Here is a 20,881-nt window from a genome sequence, read left to right as displayed (position 1 = left end):
CTGAGAGTCACTCGCCTCTCCGCCCCTCCACTTCCCCTCTTCCCCTCCCCAACCCTCCCCTCCCCTCCCCTCCCCTCCCCTCCTCTCCTCTTCTCTTGTCTCTCTAGCCCACCCTGGCCTCTAACTCTTTATGAAACCAAGGATGATGTTGAATTTTGATATTCCTACTTCCACTTCCCAAATACTCAGTTTATGCAGTACTGAGCATTGAACCCAGGGTGTCTTGCTTGCTAGGCAAGCTGTCTACCAAGGGAGATACATACAGCTGCGTTTTTCCTTAAAGTTTCTGGGGAGTAAAATTTCTTGACATTGGATAATATCTTTCTGCTGAAAAACAGATAGTCATTTCCCTATCTTCCATTCAATTTCTATTATATCCATAGAGTAGGGATGTGTATATTCATTCTGCAGCTATGTAATCCACATTCTAGGGTTGTTTGTCAAAAAAGTGGCCAATAGGATTTTAGAATCTTTCACTTTTAGATTTATAGCAGTAAATGATGATCGATAGTCTCAATCCCAGTGTTTGTCAAGATCTTGAAGCACAGGAGTCTGGTGATTCAAAATATTTTATAATATTATTCTAGCCTTTGGAAATGGGAACTCTGTCCACAACATTCAAGACTAGCTTTTGCATTCTGAATTAAGTACATAATTTTCAGTTACTCATTTTCCATCATAAGCTCTAAGATGGATTGGTTCTTGCTTTTTTTTTTTTTTGTCATTCTGGATATTTCATATCTCCTGAATTTTAGACATGGTCCCAAGGCTTCCCAGGAGGCATAGATGTAAGTGAAGTGAAGGAAGTGTACCTTGAGCTGCTGAAGAAAGGCGTTCAATTCCCCTCCTTGGATGGAGAGCCTGAGACAAGGCAGGAGGTAGGAGGCTTTTCTTAGACCCATGTAAAATAATATACATTGCTTAGGTCCTTTTCATATTGAAAGGGATAACTTTAGTTCAATCAACCTAGCAGAAAGATGAATTTATTAGTATATGGCTATATCTCATAGAATAATATGTGGGTTTAGGGTTTGCCCATCACAGTTTAAGGCTTAATCTGGTAGTTTGTTAACTATAGGGTGTTATGCCATGCTGAAATCTTGCTTCTGAAAAGGTTCTGGTGTTTCTACAGACACTGAGAATATATGAAGAAGCAGTGACCTAAAACATTATGGTCATGATTTGTAGCTGTGGTTGTCCACTTACAGTTGAGGACCAGGCCTGACCCAGGGAGCTATTCACTGCTGGAGGAGAAGCCTTGAAAGCTTGTGGGGTGGGGGGCTAAAAAGACTTTGCATGAGTTGATTTGCCTTTTTTCTTTGTTTATTTATTTGCTTGTTTGTTTGTTTGTTTGTTTGTTTGTTTTGAGACAGATTTTTCTCTGTAGCCCTGGCTGTCCTGGGCCTTGCTCTGTTGACCAGACTGGCCTCTAATTCACAGAGATCTGCCTGCCTCTGCCTCCAGAGTACTGGAATTAAAGGTGTTTTAGCAACACAGGAAAGGAAGAACCATAATCTCAAATGGCATGGCGGTTCATGATACGATACAGCACCTTGGTGAAAACCAAGAGGACTTTATTAAATCATCATTTCTCATTAATTAGCCTAATTTATGAACACTTGTTATGTGACAGCATGCCATCTGCTTAGAGCTCTTCTCCAAATACTAGAGAAAGTTGTGCTCCCAATGATCAACTTGTTGGCTAACACCAACTCCCCAGGACTTCTTGTGAGAGTGCCTGAGTCAGCTGAATGGGAGCCAGGCTTTCGATGGCTTTTGTTAACTCATGTCATATTATTTCTTTATTTTACATTGATAGGCTGGTCAGATCTCACCAACTCGACCGACATCTGTCCCCACTGCGCCTGCTCTTTCTTCTATAATTCCTCCCAAGAACCCGACTATTTCCTTAGTCCCAGAACAGGTAACAACTGTTAATAAACACTATTTATTTATTCATGTCGTTTTGTAAGCATTGTATTTACAGTTTGCATTTCCTTAATGACACTAGGAAGTGTTAACATTAAGTAACAGAGCCCTTATTAACTAACATCTTTATTTTCCTTTTTGAGACAAAGTACCTTCTGAGTAGCTTTCTCTGGTCTAGAACTCACCATGTGTTCCAGATTGGCCTACAACTCTTAGTAATCCCCCTGCCTCTGCCTTCCATATGTTGGGGTGGCAGGCATAAGCTACATGCTTACTTATCCACTTTTCCTGTGGGAGGAGGGACTGCCACTTAGGGAAACTGTGTCCCCGTGGTTTATTTCTATACAGATATAGCCCATTGAGTTTCATCTGAATTGAATGCTCACACATTTAAAAATTGTTCCTGGGGACCAGAGAGATTGCTCAAGCTTGATGGTCAGAGATGAATGCCTGTATCCACATGGTGGGGAAAGAACCAAATCCAAGCATTATCCTCTGACTTACGCGCGCACACACACACACACACACACACACACGCACTAAATAAATAAATAAATAAATAAATAAATAAATAAATAAATGAATGAATAAATAAATGAGTTTTTAAAAAAGAATGTTGACCAACAGAGGCTGTGGACTACATGTGAGGTGCACCCACTGACTCTTGGCATTTTTTGTTTGTTTGGATAGTTGGTTTTTGTTTTGTTTTGTTTTCATTTCAGAGAACCCAGTAGCAAGTTGTCTTATTACCTATGTAGGTTGTACCAAATGAATTGCATTTTCTCCTTAGTCTCAGTTTATAAGAGATGTAGATAAATATAATTAACGATGCTCATTTATATCTTTGTATTAAAAGGCTATCATTGAAGACTTTACGTTAACTTGAATGCTTTATATTAATATTGTTTCTTACATTAAAAAGCCACGTAATTACTTCCTTTGAGAATTTAAACCATTTAAAAATGCTTCTGTTTTATCTTTCATTCTAGAATACCATGAATACCATGATTACTCTAAGACTATGCCTCCTTCCTTTTCTTTTCTGATTATTTGCCAAGAGTTTCGGGTAGTATGTGGCAGCATTTCTCATTTTTTCTCCAGGTTCCTATTAACTTCTGCTACTAGACCTTTCTACTTTATCCATGTTGGTCCAGGCCATTTTGTTTCTGCATCTTTAACTCTCTTGAGGTATATCTGTGGGTTTCTTATAAGAAATACCAAGTCTAATTTAGAAAACAACAGGGTATCATTTGTAAAATAATCATATGTTTCCTGAGATATACGTCAGTAGTCTTGCAAATAATTATATTTTGCAAAGGCGTTTGATATTCCAGCTTGTGTCCTGTAGGCAGGAAGCAAGATAGCCAACTATCTGTGTGTCACTCTTAGTGAATGGACCTTCCACTGCCCTCCACAGATTGGGAAACTGCATAGTGAACTGGATATGGTGAAAATGAACGTGAAAGTGATGACAGCCATATTGATGGAGAACACTCCTGGCTCTGAAAACCGTGAAGACATTGAGCTCCTGCGGGTATGAGCCCATGGGCACTCGGGCAAAGAGTTCTCAACAGTTACTCTCTGAAGAACTTTGAACTTTGTAGATAGAAAACTTGTTAATAGTGTCTAATATACATAATATATATTATATAATGTATATGCTATGTATGTATATGTATGTATATGATAGATTTCATATATGTTATACAATATATATTAATGTGTATATATTATTATACATATAATAATATATAATGTATTATATACATGTTTCTTCAAAACATAAGTACTCTGTATATCTACATTTTTTTTTCTTAAAATCTTGTCCTACCCACTCACAATCATGCCACAGACTGGCATGTTTTTATCTGGCCATTTGTAATACTTTACTATGTTTTCAATGTGTATATATAATATGTATATGTATACATGTACTATATTACATAATATACACATTATATATACTATATATTATATCATATATTAATATGTATAAATTATAAATGTAATATATATATGTATATATGTATACACACATCCCAGCTTTCTTTGATTTCTAAACTTAATGAAAAGATACAGTAATCGTCTTGTCAATGATGCAGTAGTAATGATCATAATCAAGCCTAGCCCTTCTATAACAGTAATTTACTGTAATTTATAGCCCTGATCATATGCAATCCAGCCTCACATTTGAAGTATGTAAAATTGCTTCTTGTCCATCTATTCATCACAGACATTGAGGACCTGTGATGTGTAAAAATGAAGGTGCCATTCTAAGCCTTAGATAGATTGATTTGGAAACACAGTAAAGTGCTACAAAGATCTTGATAAAAATATGTCAGTCTGTGGTATGATTGTGAGTGGGTAAGATAAGATTTTAAGAAAAAAATGTAGATGTGAGAGTATTTAGGCTCTGGAAAAACAAATACTTGGTCGTTTTGTACCTGAACCGAGATGAGTAGCTGGATGGGTAGCCCACAGGTTTTTCAATATCTATACTGAACTATGCTTATCTTCCCTCTACTGGCTTTTAATGATCAGTTCTAAATTTTAGTATTTATTAATTACACTGAGGCGCAGTGGTTCACTGTAATACTAGCAGTTGGGAGGCTGAGGCAGGAAGACCGCTTGAGTCCAGGAGTTCAAGACTGCCTTAGCAACATGGCAAGATTCTAGCAAAATGAAATAACCAGATGGATATTTTCATTTAATCCTTATTGATTTACGAGGCAGTTAGGGAAAAAGTTAGTCCCTGAGTCTTTCTGGAAAGTTAAGAACCTCCTCATGTGTTCATTCTTCTCAGAGGCCCAACCCTTGTTTCCCACAGTGGTGTTATCTGTCTCCTACTTACTCTTATTTCCAGTGGCTGAAGCATACCCTCCAACCAGTAGTAAACTTTTGAGTACCTGCATGTCCCAGAACATTTTCTTGTAGTTCTATGGTAAATGCCAGGATAGACTCTAGGCATAGCATCGTTTTTCCCAAGTCTTTGGAAGAAGATGTCCTGTTATTCTCCTGTATCCTAGGATGTTCATGAGAATAGTCATCAAGCTCTGATCTCTCCCCATTGGTTCCATTTTGTGGTTGCTCTTCCCGTTAATATTTTTAGTATTTCACTGTTCTGCTGTAAGACGTTTGTGTACAAACATCTATAATTTCCTTATTATCCTGCTTCGTAGTTCTGTGGTCCTTATCACCCTTATGTGTATTTTCAATTTTAGGAAATATTTAGTTCTTACCTCAGATATTGCAGCTATCTTCTGTTCTTTCTAGTCTTAAACAAGTTTTTTAGACACTGAGATTTCCAGTTGGAGTTTGTTATCTCTCTACATCTTTTCTTCATTTGTTTGGGCTGTAGTTCTTGGGGGAAAAAAAAGATCTATATTTGATGTATTGTTCCTTAAAAACCTATACGTCGGTTTCCTTAGCTTACCTTCCCCCAAACTCATTATTTTAATTGCCTTTTTGTTTAAAACTCTGAGTGTGTATGACAGTATCAACTTTTTGTAGCAGTTGTTTTCACCTCTATCTCTAAGGATAGTAAATATTTTTAAAGCTGCTTTCTCTCTACAGTCTGGAGTCTTTACATATTCCTCTGTTTGTTACTCTTCTGGTGACTATTAATTGGGAGTTTCTACCTCACCTTCGATCATTTACCTTCCAAATAAAAGACACAAAACTTTTATATCTATAGTAAGCATCAAGTCAGGCAGATATCAACCCTTTATGCTATTTTGCCTATTCTCTGTCAATAACTCTAAGATGTTACTTGCCATGTTCCGCCTGGGCCGTTCCTACTCCAAAAGGCCGGCCCTCATGGCCATGCATTCACAATCCACCTACCTCATGGCAATTTCTGCCTTCTTCTCCTCACTCCTCATGGTCACTCCTCAGACCCTAAGCCTACTGTATTTCTTCTTTTAAAAATTTGTGAAGTTATATATTTTAATATAACATATATGATATTTTTGAAATTATTTATATATTCTATGTACATGAGTATACTATAGCTGTCTTCAGACACACCAGAAGAGAGCATTGTATCCCGTTACAGATGGTTGTGAGCCACCATGTGGTTGCTGGGAATTGAAATCTCGACCTCTGGAAGAGCAGTCAGTGTCCTTAGCTACTGAGCCATCTCTCCAGCCCTGATACATGTTTTTAAAAGGATGCTTAATCCAACATTTACATACTTATTTGACCGAAGAATCTCTACTTACTAAAGTATAATACAAAACATAAGAAAAATATAACTTGGAGCAACAAAAACAAACAGGGTGCCTTCTTTATAATGCAAGTTATTCTCGTATTTGCTGTAAAGCTCAGCCTGTCAAGTTCATGGCACTTTTCCTGCTTCAGCCTTCTTAATGCTGGTGTTACAGGAGTAACTACTGCACGTGACTCAGCACATTAATTTCAACTGTCAGTGTAGGTATATTTTATTTAGAATATTTTACTTAACATAGGATCATTTTGCTCAGCATTCTTGGGGGTCCTCTCCTTTCATTGGACTTTTGCTAGTTGTGTCTAAAATGAAGAGCTTTTATCATACCTAATAAACAAAAGTAATATTAATGGCATCCTATAAGTATAGGAGAATAAAAGAGAAATCAATTATTGGCGTTCATATGTAGTAATCCAAAAAAAAAAAAAAACCTAAAACAAAACAACATTGACCCATTTTGAGATATAAAATTTGTAGCTTGTATTGCTGACAAGTATGTTAAATTAAATTTAAAAATAAATATCAAACGAAAGGGTATGTGGGAGGTAGCAATTTTAAATTTTAAAATTTGCTGCAGCAATATTTGTAGTTTCACATGATTGTCCCAAACCTGTTCTAAGCCATGAAAGGAAGTGATTTACAGCTTTTCTCTCATTTTTCTTACCCATCCACAGCAAACAATCCTTTAATAAAAATGTCTGCTGAAATGTTCCATTTAAGAATGTGAACCGAGTTTCATACATTATCCCATTAAGAACGATGTCTTTTAGTCTTGGTGTGCGGGTGCAGATGTGGAGTGGTTTTCAAGTATGATGGTCCTTTGCTGGTTGCTGTTCTGATGCCAGAGCCCAGGGCTGTGTATTACTCAGCATAGTAAGGACACTTGTGTAATGAGTCAACATTAGAGTCTCGCCCATGTTCAACTCTGACACGAATCGGCTTGATTACAAAGACTATACAATAGTCTTTAATTTTCTTTTTATGCTGTTTGTAAGTAATACATAAAGAACTGGTGTGAACAAAGCTGTTCTTAATTTCTTTTGCCAAATATTTTTTTAATCCTATTTAACTTTTTTTATTCTAAGCAACAACTATGGCTAAGACAATGAACCGGGAATATTCTTCTCTGGCGAGAAGTGACTGTTTAAAGATAAATATTTATTACCGTGACCAACAAAGGTTGACTTGAGATAGAAGGAGTGACTCTTTAGATTCTTAGTTTTTACTGTTTCTAATTTTCTTATACCTGTCTGAACTATGGCGACTAATAGTAGATCAGCCCTGGGAGTGAGAGATAAGCACTGCTTCCTGATTGGCCATCTTCTCATAGGACTGCAGGAGATGCTAGTTGAACCCTGTCAGAAACCAGTGGCCAGTGAGGTCCTTATGCTACAGCCACCAGAACAGAAAAGGGTGGTAAGTGTGTGGTCATTGGATCTGGAAGAGGAACAGATGGAAGGTAGTTACTAGCAAATAAGAGAAGTCTCCACTCAAAACTGGTTGGGCCTTTTCTGCACATCCACCTAACCAGGGACTTTTTGTTAACTCTTAAGGCCTCTTGTTTCCTGTGCTTCTGCTCACACTTTACCAGAGACGCCATTTGTATGCAACTTGTTCTCTGTGTCCTTCTGTCTGAAATCTATTTCTGTGGAAGTCCTTCCCTGTTCCTTCAGCCCACGTCAAGCCCTCAGCTGACTTCCAGGGCTCCTGTACTTCCTGAGACTCAGAGGTAGATTGCTATCTCTTTTCCTTACTGCTATGTGACCCTGGACTTAGAACTTCACTGGGTGGAGACCGGATTCCTTTTGACTGTATAGAGGAGCAGGCTGGAGAGGCTGCAGTCACCCTGATTTAAGTGTCTGATATGGGCACAGGAATTAGGAATCACCACGGATCTTTCCTAGATTTGCTTCTTGACATTGCACACTTGCCTTTGGGCACTTTGCTCTTACCCTGAACAGCTAGTTTTCTTCTTGGTACTTCCCCTTTCTGAGTGGCCCCCTGCCCGCTTCTTCTTTTCTTCCTTTTTCTCTTTTTAAGACAAAATCTTGTGCTGCTGGCCAGTCTGGCCTTGCCCCCACAGCTTTTCAGCCTCATTTTTTTGAGTTGAGTCAAAGGTATATGCCTTACCTAGTGGACTTTCTTTTCTTGCTTTGCCCAGCCTCTCTAGAACAGAGGAGAAGGAAAAAGGGAACTCGGATTTTGAAAATATAAATAGAGAAAGCTTTGAGTTAGCTTACTGGAGAAATATAAGATCTTGAGAAACTAAACTTTGATCCTCAGAAGATAATCTATAAATCAGTTGGGGGGTGTGGATCCAGAAAGTAAAGAAAAGGAAGCAAAGAAAAGAAAAGTACTTGTCCTTTGGTCATTCTCATTGTTTTTATCATTTGTAAGAGGTAGAACAGAACAGACTTCTCTAGTGTCTTGGAGTCTGTCTCCTTCTCTTTAGAGATGAGGTGGTATGTTAAAAATGGGCCCATTTGTGAGCAGGAGAGCACAGGATGTGGCATTAGATAAAAAACCTGCTCTCCCAAGCAAATGTCTATTGGGACCAATTCACTTCTAGTTTAGAAGCCAGGACTGTCTGTAGAAGGCTAGCCTATGGCCCTTCGCTATGGGCCTGAATAGTTCTGTGGCTTCTTCGGAAAGCACCTGAAGTCAGCACCTAAGGCCTCTGCTTTTAAAAGTCATTACAGCATAATTGAGAAACATGAGGTCCCTTTGACAAGTTCTTAGTCTTCTAGATAAAAGAGTTTTAAAAGGTATCCCAGAAGTTTGAGAACACAACAGCAAGACTAACAAGCTGGCAGCTGCTGTAAGGAGGGAGATGAGGCCAAGAAAACAAGTCAGGAAAGTAAGCAGGCTCAGCAGAGGAATTCTGAGCAGCTGCTTGGGAGGTGGGGGTAGAGAGGGTTCACAGAGAGTGAGAATGACCCGAGTAATCAGGGCAAGCCGGCTTAGGATTCTGGCAGATGTTTGGAATGGGAAAGAGGGAAAAGAAAAAGCTTTCAGTTAGAAAGGGCAGTCTTACTCCTGAGTGTTAGGAGCACTACACGGAGGGAACGGTATCTAAAGTAAGGGGGTAGTTATTCCCTGAGTGGTCTTAACATGTTCAGGAGTATCATGTTTCTCTTCATAGTCTGGTCTCGGGCTGTGCTCCAAAGTTGTATAACAAGTTGTATAACAGGATTTTCTCCTTGCCCAGAGGTTCTGGCCTTGCCCAGGCAAGGGAAATTCTTCTATCTTTATCAACCACTGAGTAACTCATGTAGGCGATGGTTCTATTAATTAACTACCAGTACTTCACTTTTGAAAGGGGAGCAATTGTGATACATCCCCCACCCCTCCATCCTCAGAATTAGCATTAGCAAGAACATGGGATGTAGGGGTCCTAAGCTGATGGAAGGAGCTGGCCATCCACACTGACCTTCAAGCCAGCTAATGTTTAACTAGCCGGCTAACAATAGCACGTGCTTTTAGTACTAGACATAAGTTAATTATTCATTGAGTTGTAAATACCAATGCTTTGTTGAAGAACTGATAACTGTGGATAAAAGAAGTTAGGACAGAGATTGTCCAGGCAATAGACACAGAAGTTAAAAGAGTTGTATTAAGTTCAGGGCCTTATGAGAGTTACGTGGACAAGTGGTTCAGCTTGGGAGTGAGAGAGTTTTTTTTCTCTGAGCAGACAGAGCTGTGTGTCTCTTGCAGGCTGTGTGGAGAGTGCTGTGAGAGGAAATGTGCTGTGGGCAGATAATAGGGGCACTGCCATACAGATATTATTTCCAGAGACGCCTTCATGAGCACGTTATTATTTCCTGTTTTGACTTTTTCAAAGGGGGCTGTTTGGACATCTTCCCTTTCTTTCTGTTTTTGCTGTTGTTGGGTGTATTTTGGTTGGTGTTTTGGCACATTCCTTGTTGGTGAATGTGGGGGGTGACTATAGTTGGTGCCAGAAATGTAAAGGGACATCACTTCTTAACCCCTGAGTGTTCTGTGGAAGCAGCGGAGACCATTGGGGAAAAGGAAGCTTTTAATGAGCTTTTTGTTGTGCTTAAGAGCCTTCAGAATTATTAAATGCACTATGGCTTAGAAGCCTGTCTTTGCCTTTACAAGAGAGACAATTTGCGTTCTGTGGTAGATGTATATACTAACCTCTGTCCCTTGCTTTCTACTTCCTACATCTGTAGCTGAACAAGGGCTTCATGCAGCACTTTGGCCCTTGGTTTTTTTTTGTTGTTGTTGTTTGTTTGTTTTTGTTTTTTTTTCCTTTTCCCCCTGCAGTGCTTGATCTGTGCTGTTTGCAGGTGGTGTGTCCCTCCTCTGAGACAGACATCAATTGCAAAGATCAGAGTGGGCTGGCTTTTGAAGAGTTTTTTCACATTCTGCTTTGTAAGCCCGCTGAGATGTGCTGTTCCTTTTATGTCTCCTCTCCATCTGTCTCTCCAAAGGGCAAAGGGAGGGTCTTCACATGGCTGGGGCTATTGATGCTGGCTGCAAATTCATTTGAATTAACTTCTACATGTTTTTGTCTTGGGCATTGAACATCATTGTAGTCCTTGATTTTGACCTTGTTCCAGCAAGCCTTCCGCTGAGCAACAAGAGGAAAATTTTCTGTCCCATCAGAAGCAAGCAAGAAAGAAAACCATTCATTGTTGGGGGGGGGGAGGTCCATTAGATCCTATAGGTTTAGGTGATATTGGGTCCTGAAAATAGTGTCCTACAAATTATATTAATTATCTTGGAAATCTTCTAGTAACCCTTCCTCAGACAGTGACAATGCATTTATTGACACCTTGCTGCATACTAGGTACTATAGGACTTTAAAGACATTATTTCCTGTGACTGTGTTGGAGACACCTTTGGTCTACTGAGTGCAAAGTCTTATCTCTTTGCCTATAGCCTATCGCCTGCCACACCCACTTCGGGCCTTACTTTCCTGGCTTCTTCTGATGTTGTAGTGTGGAGTTGAATAGTGGCCCAAGACTAGATGGCCCTAAAAGCAGAAAATATTTAAGATCTTGGGAAACAAACAAGCAAACAAACAAAACTTCGACCCCACGGACAGTTTATCTGGCTTGACACTGGGTATAATGGCTTGTTTGCCACCTACCTGTCGCTGCACCCCACCCTCCAGCCATTCTCCCTTCCTTTTCATTTCATTTTGTTCTCTAAATGTTTTCCGCAGAGGTGGTGACTTCTACGTCTAAATGACAGTTAATAATGGTTTGATTTATTTATTTCTGGATTTCCTGTCAGTAGTCTCATAATAGACTGTTTGAGATTCTAAACGGTTTAATGAAGCATACATTTTTCAGTGCGGCTTCCTTGAGAAGTCAGATTGGGTACTTTCTTGATGTATAAGCAAGTTCTCATGCTCTCCCTGTGAGAGCAGAGACATTCCTGGTGGTTTTTTTTTGTTTGTTTTTTTGGTTTTTTTTTGTTTTTTGTTTTTTGTTTTTTTTGCCTGCTACTGTTGGGCACTGGAGAATGTAGCCAAGATGGATGGATGCTAATAGCAGCCTGTGCACCTTGGGTTTATTGGAGGTTTGCTAGAAGGGAGTCGATTGCAAAGCAGCAGCTTTCAAATATCAGGATGCTTCAGAAACACTTTGGTGTGCTTGTTAGAAAAAAATGTAGATGCCCAGACGGAGCCTCGAGGCTGCTGAATCAGTTAAGTGTTCTATGGCTGCCTGTGATGCGGATAAGAAGCCGGCTGTGGGGTAATGTCTTGGCTCAAGGCAGTGATTTTAAGTAGTCCAAATAAGGTCATTATCCACGATGAGTTTTTAAATCCTGGTTCCGTTTATATTGAATGTGATGTTGCTATAAACTTTAAAGGCTAGAGCACATGTAACGGGAAGTAAAAGTATGACCCCGTGCTGTCAACGCTCCTTAACTACTTCTATCCTCACTAATAACAACAGCAGCATTTTATGTTATGCCTGGTAGTTACAGGGCTCTGGGTCCCATACATCTCCTCTGATTTTCACGCCAGCCCTGGAGGTAGATGTTGACAAGTGGTTACTTTTCATTTATTAATGAGAAAACTAAAATGTGGAACACGAGTGATTCCTATCCACCCCAACCCCCACCCCCAAACAGATCAGTTATTAAACAGGGCTCTTCTAGAATTTTCATATAGCATTTCAGTGTCCCACGTTGTTCTTTTAGAGAAAGATTACAACATTCTGCTTTCACTGATGGGGGGCAGGAAGAGCTGTCCCCAGTTGAAAATCCTGATGGTCCCTGCGTGACAGCATGGGGGTGACCACTTGTGAATGTAGACTGGTGAGGTGTTTTTTTTAAAAAGAGCATCGGTCCCTAGCATGGAAAAAGAAACGTCTCCTTTGTCTGACAGAAACTTTACAAGACGGGTCGGGAGATGCAGGAGAGGATCATGGACCTCCTCGTGGTAGTGGAAAATGAAGACGTGACTGTGGAGCTAATTCAAGTGAATGAGGATCTGAATAACGCCATCCTCGGATACGAGAGGTGAGCAGAGGGCCTACTCTTGCCTGCTCTTGCCCTCTTCTAGCCCTCCCCTCACCACCATGCCGTCAGATTCCTTCTAGAGAGCCCATAAGAACATTCGAGATCCCTTTTCTCTCAGTAGGGGTGGCATGGTGAATAGAATAGTTTTCTCTTGTGTGGCTCTGGCTCCCCCAGTGTGCGAGATGCTCTTCTGAGTTGAAGAGACTCAATGGTCTGCCTTAGGAAGGTACTGTTGCCATTGAGAATTGCTAGGACTATTTAACTGTACTGTGGCTACATGTCTAAGCGACGGGTGAAGAATGAGGTGAGCCTGGCATATGAAAGAGGTGAGCGTAGATTCAAATCTAGATGACGTGAGATGATACAGGTACTTGCCTAACATTCTGAGCCTCCTCTTTAAAAAAAGAATGTCTTTGGAAGGGTTGCTTTTTTTTTTCCGGGATTCGGTGAGATCATGTATATTCAAAACAGCATATTGACACCCATTACATTTTTTTGTGTGACACTGGGATTAAACATGTGACTTTGTCCCTTGGAGGCAAGTGAGTCACTGAATTATACACTGATACTTTCTTTAGTGCTCCATTAAGACTTTAAAAGTCATAAAGGTTTTCACAGACATAGGGATACACATGCACATATACATGCACACACATCAACACACACAGAAATTCACATGCACACTCACATCCAGACACATCAATAGTGAGCAAAGAGAATGAGGTAGACAACGCCAGCAGCTATACTGTGGTGGTTCCTTTCTCCTTCACAGCCTCACATCCATCGCCTTTTAGAGCCAGCAGCTTTTTGTAAGAACACATGACTGTGAACCCAGTCACCATGCGCTGGACAAAGCCACAAGGCTCGCCCTTTCCTATGACATAAACCTCTGTAAGCAGAGAAACATCCAAGGGCAACCACATGGTTTTCAGTATTACTGCTACTGTCTGGTTTTCATCTGGGAGGATTCTGTTGCCAACCGTAAGACCATTGGTTAAGTGCCTCCTTTACTAAGGGGGAGCTTTTATTTGGTCTAGATCAAGAACTTGGATTGCTTGTTATGACTGGGCTCTGAACAACATGTACCACAGTGAGTGCGGTCCTTGAATCCTGAGATTCATCTAGAGACATGAAGCTTCTAGAAAGATGCTTACCAGTTTTGCTCTTCTGCCATGACCATCATGGTTCAAAGCAACACAGATTTTTTATTATTATTATTATCATTATCATTATTATTATATTCTAAACTAAGTCCTCCAGGTTAGGAGATGCAAATGAGTGTTTCTGGACTTGCAGCTGCCAGGAGGACTACATTTCCTTTTGTAGGCCCTAAAGGAGCTCCACCTCCTTACCTCTGCAGCCAGCAGAGGCTGCCTGCCTTCCTTGGCCCACGACTTCTTTCTTTCTTCCATTTTCTGTTCCAATGCCAGCTTCACAACGGTTCCCATCTTAATACTCTCACTGCTTCTTCTGGGGCTTCCTTTTCAAGTACTGTTTTTATCACCACAGTGAGCTTGTCTCTAATATCCAAGAAAAATCTCCTAGCTAAGGTAGATTTGCTAATTAACTTCATTCCTGTTGCGTTCTTCAGTCCCCAGGTTGCCATCTTGCCTGTCATAATCACTGAGTTATTAGGACCTGGGTGTCATTAGAGGAGAACATTATTCTCCTTATCCTACCTCCATCCTACCTGCAAAACACTTCCATCACTCCATTTGGCAAAACATGCGTTTTGGAAGAATCTACAACAGTAAACTTCCAAATGCTACAACCCTTTAATACAGTTCCTCAGGTCATACTGACTCCCAACCATAAAATTATTCTTGTTGCTACTTCTTAACTGCAATTTTGCTATCCTGTGAATCATAATGTAGATATTTTTGGAGACAGAGGTTTGCCAAAGGGGTCCCAACTCACAGGTTGAAAACCACTTATCTAAAGCATAAGCATGTTCAAGTACAGAATAAACTTTTAAAGTATTTAGGCATTTGGAGTCAATGCGTCATATTGGCAATACCATAAGTTTCTGAAGCAAATTTTAATTTGCAAGCCAGTTCCATGTCTGCCGTCTGTGGTATCACTGTGGAGCTATCTGATTTTTTCCCTGAAAGGCTATTTGTGAAGAAATGGCTCAAAGGTTCTCAGAGGTTCAGGAAGTCAGACCTACAGGCAATGTAGGGAATAGAGAGTCACGTGGACTTCTTCAGCATCACTAGTCTACCTACTCCTCTACTGTCCTAACTGCTTCTCTTTTACCTTGATGGGCAAGCAATGGAAGAGTAAGCCAACACAGTAGAAAAGCAGCCTTCGCTTTAGGATCAAGTATCTTAAGGATGGCATGCCGAACACCAAACAACTTTTCATGCACTTGAATACATGTTAATTCTCTGACAGTTTTATACATGAATATAATTCATCCAAGTTACTCTCTCCCTCTCTTATCTCTCTTATAGCTCTTTCAACCCTCCTGCACACACGCATGCACGTGAATGCATACACACATGTGCGTGAAGTCAAAGACACACGTGCACACATACACACCAGTATCTTTCCTAAATTCATACTTGTATGTTTTGTTAAATGACCCATTTAGTTTAATCAGGCTCGTCTGTATGACTGTTGGATTAATTTTATGAAAATTATTTATGATGACAAAGTAAGAAACAATCTTACATTTGAAAATAAGAATCGGCAAGGGTATTGTTGATTATTCTGATAAAATATTATAGGTATTAAAAATTACAGGTCTAAGGAGCTATAAAAATGCAACACAATTGAATTGGGACATGCAATTACATAAAGTATAATCTCAACTAAGTTTAAATGTAGCTAGATGTCACGGCACATGCCTATAATTCTAGCATTCCAGTATCAGACAGGAAGATCATAGGTCTAGCCTGTCCTACAAAATACTATCTCATAGAAAAGAAATAGATACATAAACGAATAAATAAATAAAATCTGCTTAGAATTTACACATATTGTAATATTATTATTAATAAGGATAATTTCTAGAAAATGGAATTTAGTACATGGGTTTTTTTTCCCCTCAATGTTTATATTTCCTCACAGTTTTCTCTAGAAAGGTTAGTGCTCTATTAACTATAAGAAAGGGTTTGGTGGCTATTTGTGGTATGGGGGAACTGAATACAGAGCTTCAATCTAAGCCAGATCCCCACCCCTGGAAGATTTACTAAATGTGGTTTCCAGGAATGGAGTAAGGGTGAGGCTCAGCATCCCGGTAGCGGCTGTCACGGTATTTAATCATGCTAGGCTTGGTTTGATAAGTGATGGGGCACTTTGCTCATTTACACAGGTTTACTCGAAACCAACAAAGGCTTTTGGAACAGAAGAGGAACCAGACAGAAGCCACTAATGTAAGTGATTAGAAACGTCCTAAGGTAAATGACTGAGTATCTTACTAATTGTGTTTCAGGAAGCAAAGATTCCCTAAAAACAACTCTTTAAAAGGAAACAGACATTGACAGCCTGCAGTGGGTTTGGTGGCGTGGTTTCCTCTTAAGTTGTAACTCTCATTAAATAAAGACTCTTGTGCTTAGGAAGATATACTTATGCGATGGTGGCCTGGTGGCTAAAGTCTGCCTTGAAATATCCAAAAGGACGTGTGTAGAAAGAGCCATGGTAGCTTCATGATCTCCCCTCCTTCATTCTACCTTCGTTTGCTTTGTTTTCAGACTTCCAAGGAGCCCTCTGCTCCTTCCTGTGATCTCCTCAACCTAAGTCCCATCACGCCAGTGCCTACACCCAATGAGGGAGCACTCAACTCCGTGAATGCTCAGCTTTCAGGCCTAAGTAAGTAAGCAACCAGGCCTTCTCTCACCAGCAGGGGAGGCTGATGGGAAATAGTTCTCCTTGGTTTCCTAGTTGAATACTTCCTGAGGACAAAAGTCAGTCTATCAGAGAACTATTATCAGGAGACAGAATTACTTCCCTGCAACATGATTGGGCTAAATCCAGCAAAGGAATAGGGTGTGTTGGGGAGGGTTTTGGAAGTCATCCCCCTGACTTCAGTGGAATTTATCCCGTGTGTAAGAAGTTTTATTCCCCACTTGCTGATAGGTAAATCTCTTCTGAACATAAGCTGTTACTGCTAGAGTTTTCTGCTGTACCACAGTATCAAATAAGAGACGGATTGATGCAGACAGGGGAATTCAGGAACGGGAGTCAAGAGCAAATGGTAGTTACATGTGAAGGTAGTGAGGAAAGCTAGTTGGTAGTCCAGGTCTGCTCATCACCTTTGAGTCTTTTCTATTTTCTGAAGAGAATCAAGAGTTTGAAATGAAATGCTATGTGCACTGTAGACTTGGAGTAGCCTTACCTAGCTTTTGGTATCTTCTATCCTTATTTCCAACAACTTTTCTTATGCTACAAAATAAGCATAATGAAAAAAAAACTACCAGTTGAGTTCAACCAAACCATAATTTGTTTTTCCCTTACATTTTGGTATTTCCACAGCTAGAGTATTCAGTATTGAATTTGTGGTTGCCTTGCAGCCTTCTTCATTTCTGGAGTATTGGAGGCTTGCTAACGTAAGCCAGTGAGATTTGTGGAACTACTTGCGTTGGAGTTGGAGAGTTTTCATGGGTTTTTGTTTAGGATTTGGGCAACAGAAGATAATTATTCCCTTTCGGTGTCTTAATATTATGGGAATTTAAGAGCTTAGAGGTAAAGCTCTGTAGAAATTGTAGCTGGTCACTTTTGTGCTAGGTTAGAAGACATGTGCAGTCCTTTCCATTTTGAACGAGCTTGAGATTGTGAAATATCCCATACATAATATTTTCCATTTCTGATAGCCTTTTTATGTGGCAGGGATTGTCTGCTCTTGTCTCTTTCTCTGTCTCCTATAAATGATGGTGTTTAGTCTCTCTTAGAAGAAACCCTATGATTTTATGGAGACAGAAGTATGTAAATTAACCTTTTTTTTTAAACTGTGGAAATTGAGCATAATAATGATGGTAAACATGAACATGGTAAAAAATTGCCTTAAAAAATCAAACAAATGGATTTTATACTCTAGGTGTCAGCTCTCCGAGTCCTGTTATAACAAACAACTTGTATCCCAGACTTCAGCCTCAGATGGATTTACTAGTATCAGAAGATATAGAAATACCCACCTTGTAAGTATGTTAGTAATACCACAGGACTGATGCCATGGCATTCTGCTTACTTGTGTAAGAAAACACGGTATTGTGTGACACTCTTTCTGAAGAGACATGACCAAGCGTGTACTCACCCTAGATAAGGAACCTACAATAGATCAAAGCATAAATACCACTGAAGTCCAACATGGTAAATCATGAGTTTTATTGGGATTGCTTACAGGAATATGGCTGAGGGGTAATTTACAGGTAGAGAAATGACTCAAAGATGATGCTGAATCAACAAAAAGCCCACCTCAGCATGGGTGACAGTTCATGAAAGCTGGAAATCTGGAAATACTGTACAAACCTGTAGTCATCTCAACAGGATAGTGTCTCTCTTCCAGGCACCTCATTTCTGGGCCTCTTCTAGGCAGTTCAGCGTATTTCTGTTTCTTCCAAGTGGCTAAGCAGTCTCAGCTTCTTCCAGGTGGCTCTACTGGTCTAAGCCTCTTCTAGGCAGCTCATCTTGTCTGAGAGTGCCTCTCAGCAGTCTTTACAGCTGATATGCTGGGAGAGGGCAGTGCCTAGTGATTCTGGTCAGTTTTAGTGACTTCCTGAAGTTATTGAGTTGATTACTTTCTGAGCATAGGAGATTCATTGTAGGATGGAATGGTAACCTCCCCTTAGAACATCCTGTTGTGTCAATTCTCCTTAAACATACTGTGTTTTAAGGAACTTCCTCCAAGATGGATGTCTTAGAGGAAACTGCTATACAACACATGGTACAAAAAAAAAAAAAAAAAAAAAGAGAGAGAGAGAGAGACTTTATAGTCAGACAGACCTGTGTCAAAATCTTAGCCTTGCTTCCTTTTAGCAGTTTAGCACAGTATGAAGTTAGTTCATAGCCACTGTGAGTTGTCAGTTTCCTCTAAGAATTCTTTCTACGAGTCATACAAAGATCATCAAATGTAAGTAAAATTCCTAATGCGGCACTTAATCCACCCCATAATAAGCTTTCAGTATGACTCTTTCTCTGGTTTTGTTCATGGTAGTCAGTTATAGGAAATGCAGTGACCAAGGAGGATGAGGAAGGATTTTGGTGAGGGCCATACTAACTTCATGACATGCCTGTGTATAACAGTGCTCTGTAGCTGTGTTGAGTTTATACAATAGTTTGCCAAAGTTTTGTTTTGTTTGATTAGTACTCCCTTTGTACAGAAGAGGAGACTGGGACTTAGAAATGGAACTTGCCAAAATCCACATAGTAATTAGCAAAGTCACCAAATCAGAAATATCAATGGCTCATAAAGAAATGTCAGTGGCTCATAAACACGTGCAATGCTTTTCAGATTTCTCAGAGAACGGTAAAACACCAAGATTTGTTGGTTGGCTGGTTAGTTTTATTTATCTATTTTTTCTTTTAGAGTAATTCACTCTCTAGCCAGGCTAACCCAGAACTCACTAGATAGCCGAGGCTGACCATAAATTCATAGCAATCTTCCTACCTCCATCTCCTAAGCACAAGGATTATGGTCATGAACTATCCTGTCTGACACCCTGTTAGATTGTTTTCACCTCTCAGATTGGCCAGAGTTGACATGTTTGTTAGGAACTTGTTGGCTGCAAAAAATAGATACACTCACAAAATCCAGTAACTTTATAAGGGACAAGTGACAATGTCTATCCTTTGGACCTGCAATCTTACATTAGGGATGGACAGTAGCTGCTTTCCTGTCATCCTAAGCTTGCTGTGTAGCATGAGGTTATGTGAGTAATACAGAAAAATCTGCCTTGCAGCAAATGTCTCCATGAACATCTCTAAAGAAACCAAATCTCAGCTACTGGTGTTTAGTTATGTCTGATCCGTCAGATCATCCTCCAGTGTGTTCAGAATCACTAGAATGACCGTTAAGGTCATGCAGAGAACTTGAAGACACAGGACACATAAAAAGTGCCACTGAGTCAGAACTTGTAGGTGCTGGCAATGTGCAATGTGCAAGGCAGATTTTTCTCTCCTCGTCTCAGGAGAATTACAAACCAGTGGCTTAAAAAAACAAAACAAAACAAAACAAAACAAAACAAAAAGCAAACAAAAGAAAACCATGGCATCTACCAGTTAATTCTTTGTAGATAATGTGCTCTGCCTTAAGTTTTTGTTTTGTTCTCTCTCCTTTAATTTTGAGCAGTTTGTGATGCGTGGGCGTGATTTCTTTGGACATATTTGTGTAGGGTTGGCTGAGTACTTTAGTTTCCTATGGTTGCCATTACAAATTCCCACAAACTAGGTGGTTTAAAACCACAGGTACTTATTATCTCATAGTTATGCAAGCAAGAAGTCTGGATTTCAGTCTGTCTCGCATTTTTCAGTAACTGCCCTTCGCCGCTTCCTCGTATCGGTGACTTGATATTCCTTGGCTTTGCTGGTTTATTGGCTCTTCCCAACTTTTACCTTTGCCCTCTGGGCCACTCTTAGGTGCGACTCAAATGTTGCTCACATTTTCTAAGATCACTGTCCATTGACTTGAAGCCCAATCCCATCATCCGGGTGAAAACCCTTAACTACATGCATGGAGTCTTCTTTTCTGAATAAGACAACACAGGTTCCACGCATTGTGACTTGAACATGCTTTGAGGGAGGTTGGATAGTATTCGGTTCACTACATGGGCCCTCTGGAATCTATGAGTTTATGTCTTTCACCAAACTACATTTGGGGGCTTACTTATTCATATTTATTTTCAGTGCTACACACAGTCTGCTTTCCTGCTGGGACTCTGAGAACAGTTGTTGGCTCTGTACCATCTCCTAAGTGTTCGAGGGCTGGCTAGTTAGTCTCTTTCACTCTTGTTCAAACTTGAGTATGTCTATGATGTATGTTTCAAGTTCACCAACTGTTCTGTCATCTCCATTTCACAATGAAACTGATTCTGAATTTGTTACTAATTTTCATTTTTAAAAACTTGACTTCTGTATGTTTTCTACTTGTTAGCTGACCCTTTCTATTTTTTTCCTCCGTCTTAAAAACTGTTACTGAGTGCATGCATCTTGGAATATTTGCACTACAATAGACACTTTAAAATCTCCTTGGGATAACTCCAGCATCCATCTCCGTTTGATAGTCATTTCTGT

General features: G+C 39.9%; 1 protein-coding gene across 1 annotated transcript in view; it reads left to right on the top strand.

Annotated features, from left to right (window-relative positions):
• Nucleotides 1-20,881, top strand: part of Tom1l1 (target of myb1 like 1 membrane trafficking protein) — a 43,869-nt gene that overhangs the window by 14,826 nt on the left and 8,162 nt on the right. Inside the window, exons 5-11 of the mRNA XM_028772419.1 lie at nucleotides 756-878; nucleotides 1,820-1,924; nucleotides 3,347-3,463; nucleotides 12,519-12,652; nucleotides 15,969-16,029; nucleotides 16,348-16,465; nucleotides 17,691-17,790. Of these exons, the coding sequence (XP_028628252.1) occupies nucleotides 756-878; nucleotides 1,820-1,924; nucleotides 3,347-3,463; nucleotides 12,519-12,652; nucleotides 15,969-16,029; nucleotides 16,348-16,465; nucleotides 17,691-17,790 (758 nt within the window). The remainder of the gene's footprint in view (nucleotides 1-755; nucleotides 879-1,819; nucleotides 1,925-3,346; nucleotides 3,464-12,518; nucleotides 12,653-15,968; nucleotides 16,030-16,347; nucleotides 16,466-17,690; nucleotides 17,791-20,881) is intronic.

Source organism: Grammomys surdaster, unplaced genomic scaffold (genome assembly GCF_004785775.1).
Source record: "Grammomys surdaster isolate TR1022 unplaced genomic scaffold, NIH_TR_1.0 213, whole genome shotgun sequence".
Taxonomy (NCBI): Eukaryota; Metazoa; Chordata; class Mammalia; order Rodentia; family Muridae; genus Grammomys; species Grammomys surdaster.
Note: the sequence above shows the minus strand (reverse complement) of the source record. Positions and strands in the feature narration are given on the sequence as shown.